Raw genomic sequence first — 4284 nt, forward strand, 5'->3', positions numbered from 1 at the left:
TTAAGTATTACTGAGTAAGGATATCGGTTGGTAGTTGTTGATATGGGTAGGGTCACCAGATTTAAACACAGGAATTATTTTGTGAACTTTCCATTCACAAGGAAGATAACCAAATTTTAATGTCAGATTGAAAAGATAGTGAAGAGGTTTATAGAGGACCGAAGCGCACTTAGAAAGTAGAATGGGTGGGATGCCGTCTGGGCCCATGGCCTTGGATGTGTCTAAGCTTACCAATGCTTCATAGACATCAGCTTCAGTGATTGTAATATGACAGAGTGATACAGGACAATAGGAGTTAAAAGAAGGCGGTAAATCAGTGGAAGTGTTATTAAAAATTGAGTAAAAGTAATTGTTGAAAGCATTGGCTTTATCATTATCACAGTCGAATGTCGTAGAGTTGTGATACATAGTGGAGGGGATAGATTTGGATTTTGTAAATCCTCTGATATATTTGTAAATTTTGGGATTGTCAGATGAAGTGACTAAATTGGATTCATATGTCATTTTAGCATTGCTGATCTTTGCTTGAAGCAGGTTTTGGGAGGTTTCCAGCTTATTTTTATTGTATTCAGTAGAGTTGTTGTTAAATTTACGTCTAAGTGAGCGTAGACAGTTGATGTAGTGTCTAATGTCGGAATTGAACCACACGGGCTGACTATTAGGTTTAATTGTAGTTATGGGAATAAAATGTGGTAGAGCATCTTTAATGGTGTTGCTAAGGTATGACCACACAAATTCAATATCTTCAGACATGAGACAAGGTGTGAAATCAGAGTTATATAAAAAGTAACACAGGTCATTGTAGTTACCTTTTAGGGTAATTTAGAAATGGTGTAGCCCTTTGGTCACTGTCATTGTTCAATGATGAATGAGAGTCAAAGGTTATGACAAAATGGTCTGATGGGATAGGTAAAGGAGGATCACAGTATATTCTTAGATTCAAAATATTGTCAGGAGCATTGGTTAGGACTAGGTCAAGTATGTTACCAGCTATATGAGTAGGTTCATCTATCATTTGAACAAGGTTAAGGTCAAATACAACGTCACAGAAATTCGATGAAAAGGGGGATTGACCACATAGGGAATCCCAGTTGATATCTCCTAGATTGAAATCTCCCAGTAGAATTAAATGGCCAGTAAGATCTCTGAGGGTGTTAATGTAGCTCAGAAATTCTAGGCAATAATCGACCGATGAATCAGGAGGAATATATCCTAAGCAATACACAGTTGGTAAAGTAGATCCAATACTGATAGTTAGCATCTCTAGGTTGGTAGGGGATTGTAACACTTGATATGGTTTAGAAGATTTAACAGCAAACATTACTCCACCACCAAGAGTTTTGCGATCTTTCCGAATGATTGTATAGTTGTTAGGTAAAATTTCATTATCAAATATTTTTTCAGATAGCCAAGTCTCAGTTACTGCAATAATATCAGGAGAATTAGAGTATACATAGTTCTGAAACAAATCCATTTTATTGACTATACTACGAGTGTTCATTAAACATACATGATCTAGTCACTTGGGCTGGCTACTGGTAGCGGATGGGGGATCAGGAGATGCTAAGGTTATTAATGGTGTTTGTTGGTCCATAAGTTGTGAGGCAGCGACAGGTTGGTCTGTAGGGGCTTGAGGTAGACTGGTGGGACAGGTCTGAAAGACAGAGTTTTTGACTTGGCCATATAATTGGTTATTCACAAAGATGCTGTTGTTACGTATCTTGATGATACTTCGACTGTACCCTTTCTGTAACAATTCCCACCTTTCCTTCAGCAAGACTGCCTCCCTTGTCCTTTCCTCCGGAGACAGGTCAGGTTTTATAAAAACCGGAGTTGATAAGGATCTCTTGTTGGCTAGGACTTGGTTGACGTGAATAACACTACGGAATTTGACAAGAATAGGCCTTGGTCTTGGTGGTTGTACTTTGAATTTTCCAAGTCGATAGCAGTCCACAATGGTCCCAGGGTCAGGAGTAACACCCAGTCCACTGAAGATCGATGACACAGAGTCAAAATCTTTTTGGAGACGAGCCGGTCTGATTGTATTAGTAGGACATTCTTCAATTCCGTATACCACAACATTAAATCTACGGTCATTTGATGAGTTCATATTGGAGGTTGAAGCCAAGGGCCTGCTACTGGCTGCAGATACTATGGCTCCCTTGTCAGTGTCGACTGATTTGCGAGCAGAAGTGCTGACGTTTTTGATAAAAGCAATTGTTTCTGCTAGGTCTTTTTCAAGCTTTGCACTACGAGTAGCAAGGTTATCGACCTTTGAAGAAAGGTCGGAAACTTCAGGTTGATCACAGGGACCAATTTTAGAAGCTAGCAGCTGTTTGAAACGCACATTGCACTTGTTGATTTTACACAAGTAGATAATTTTATATTACTTGTAAATGTATGCCATTCAACACTATATAGTCTGTAATTTTCTGACCTTGGGAAAGAAGAGCTCCAGTACCATATAGCTACCCGGAAAGTTTGGTGAATTTGGCACCAAACTAAAATCCACCAAATCGTTTATCCAATACAAATCTGTATTAGCTCAACCAATTTGCCAAACTTTTTCTTCCCAAAATCCTATCGTGGCAAATTCACCAAAATTTCTTCCCGCCAAACTTTCCGGCTATATGGTATCACTTGTGTGCACAAAATGCATCCTTGATAGAAATCAATGTAGTATTTTGTTGCTTTAAATCCATCTTTGCCAACTAGCGTTTCCTGATAATGTTATACTATCAAAACCTTTACTATTAATTCATGTATTAAACTGGCAATCTGTTGAGTTTTGAGTCATTAAATGTCCTTGGTCCCACAGCGGTTGGGGACTGCACTCCCAGACCCCTGCATCAATAACTCAATACTGCTGTTGGAAACTCCCTTTAAAATCTTTAGTTATGACCCTAGCACAACAAAGCCATACAAAAGTACCTCACACCTAAGATTGTTGAGAAGCTGATACAGCAAAAAATGTCTAAATACTGAACCCTGCACTGCCAGTTATTAGTTGGCCAATGTAACAATATGCCTCAACTGCAAGGGCAATAAAAATATACCCATGTATACAACAAGCAGGACACAGCTGTTTACTCAGTTTTAATGCACCAGAGACTCCAGGACATTATATTTTGCTATTAAAGTAGACAGTGCCAAGAGTAGTGGAAAGGCTCAAGAATAGCCTAAATAGTGTGTGGACCACAATATAGATCCCTACTATTACCAACTCTATAACTTGGCAAGTTGAGTCGTGAATTGATATATGGATTCTGGATTTGTGGTCTAGCTCAGTTGTTTATTAAATCGCCTGCACACTTTATAATTGTGTTATAATACTGACACTAATTTGTAATGGAAGTCTTAGCTGTATTGGTGCTTTCCGAAGTCATTATTCAACAAACACATTTTACTGATGGATTTGTTAAGATTGAACTCTAAAAATACATACAATGGAGCCTATAGCCACCATCATAATATGATACAGACACTATACTGTTAAAACTAATGCGCTATGGTAGCACCCATAAATGCCATGTTAGCACCAAAATGCTAGGCTGCATTACATTTTGACTCCTCCAGTCTAAAAAATAGCACCTCTAGGTGCTAGCATAGCACTTTTGTTTTAACAGTGTAAACCACTGGGCAATTGCCATTTGACTGATGATTATGTGCTGCTGTCATTATGTTCAGTTGTTATTACATTCTGTTGATTTTGCATGTGCCTAACATGCAACACCTTTGAAAGGTATTCTTGTATTCATTGTTTTTATATACCATACAACTAAATGTTTTAAAATCAAGTAACTGAAATTGGTAGGGATTTTACTGGAATAAACTTTTTCAATATTCAAAAACAATGCTTGTGAATATGTCTCATTTCTCATTTATAAGTTAGCTAGGGAAATGAAATAGCTGTGTTTGTCTTGAAAACAGATTAAGATATGATCCCTTGCAGCTTGGCTCCTTGAAATGCATGTTTATACCCAACAAGTCCTTCAGCTGTGATTATGAAACAAAGTATACGCAAAATGTTCCTGGATCAATGCCTGGTTATGCCAACTTGGTGTTGTTTCCTTGAGCAAGAAACTTTAGTCACTGGTACATGGGGAAGCAATGCCCAACTGTCCTTATCTAGTTTAGTGGTATTGGGGTTGATTGTTCTCTCCGTGAGACCTGCTGTGGGTCACTACTCCTGCTCCAGGAGGATTTGCCTGCACAAGACTCAAGTGCCTGAGTGGTGCACATGCAGGCATTCCACACTGTGTGGCAGTAGCTGCATGACTGTCA

The 4284-nt window shown here is 38.6% G+C and overlaps 1 protein-coding gene across 1 annotated transcript; it reads right to left on the reverse strand.

Moving 5' to 3' along the window:
- LOC136236774 (uncharacterized) lies at window positions 1–1474 on the reverse strand. The gene is made up of 2 exons (XM_066027012.1): window positions 810–1474; window positions 1–715 (listed from the first exon to the last, which is right to left on the reverse strand). The coding sequence occupies exons 1-2, from the start codon at window positions 1472–1474 to the stop codon at window positions 1–3; spliced, it is 1380 nt and encodes a 459-aa protein (XP_065883084.1).
- Window positions 1475–4284: the final 2810 nt, after the last annotated feature.

The sequence above is a fragment of the Dysidea avara genome, chromosome 10 (assembly GCF_963678975.1).
Source record: "Dysidea avara chromosome 10, odDysAvar1.4, whole genome shotgun sequence".
NCBI lineage: Eukaryota > Metazoa > Porifera > Demospongiae > Dictyoceratida > Dysideidae > Dysidea > Dysidea avara.

Coding starts and splice junctions, on each gene's coding strand:
- LOC136236774 (XM_066027012.1), bottom strand. CDS start 1,474: ATGGATTTGTTTCAGAACTATGTATACTCTAATTCTCCTGATATTATT. Junction 716..809: donor TTTCTAAATTACCCTAAAAG/GTAACTACAATG, acceptor GTCATACCTTAG/CAACACCATTAAAGATGCTC.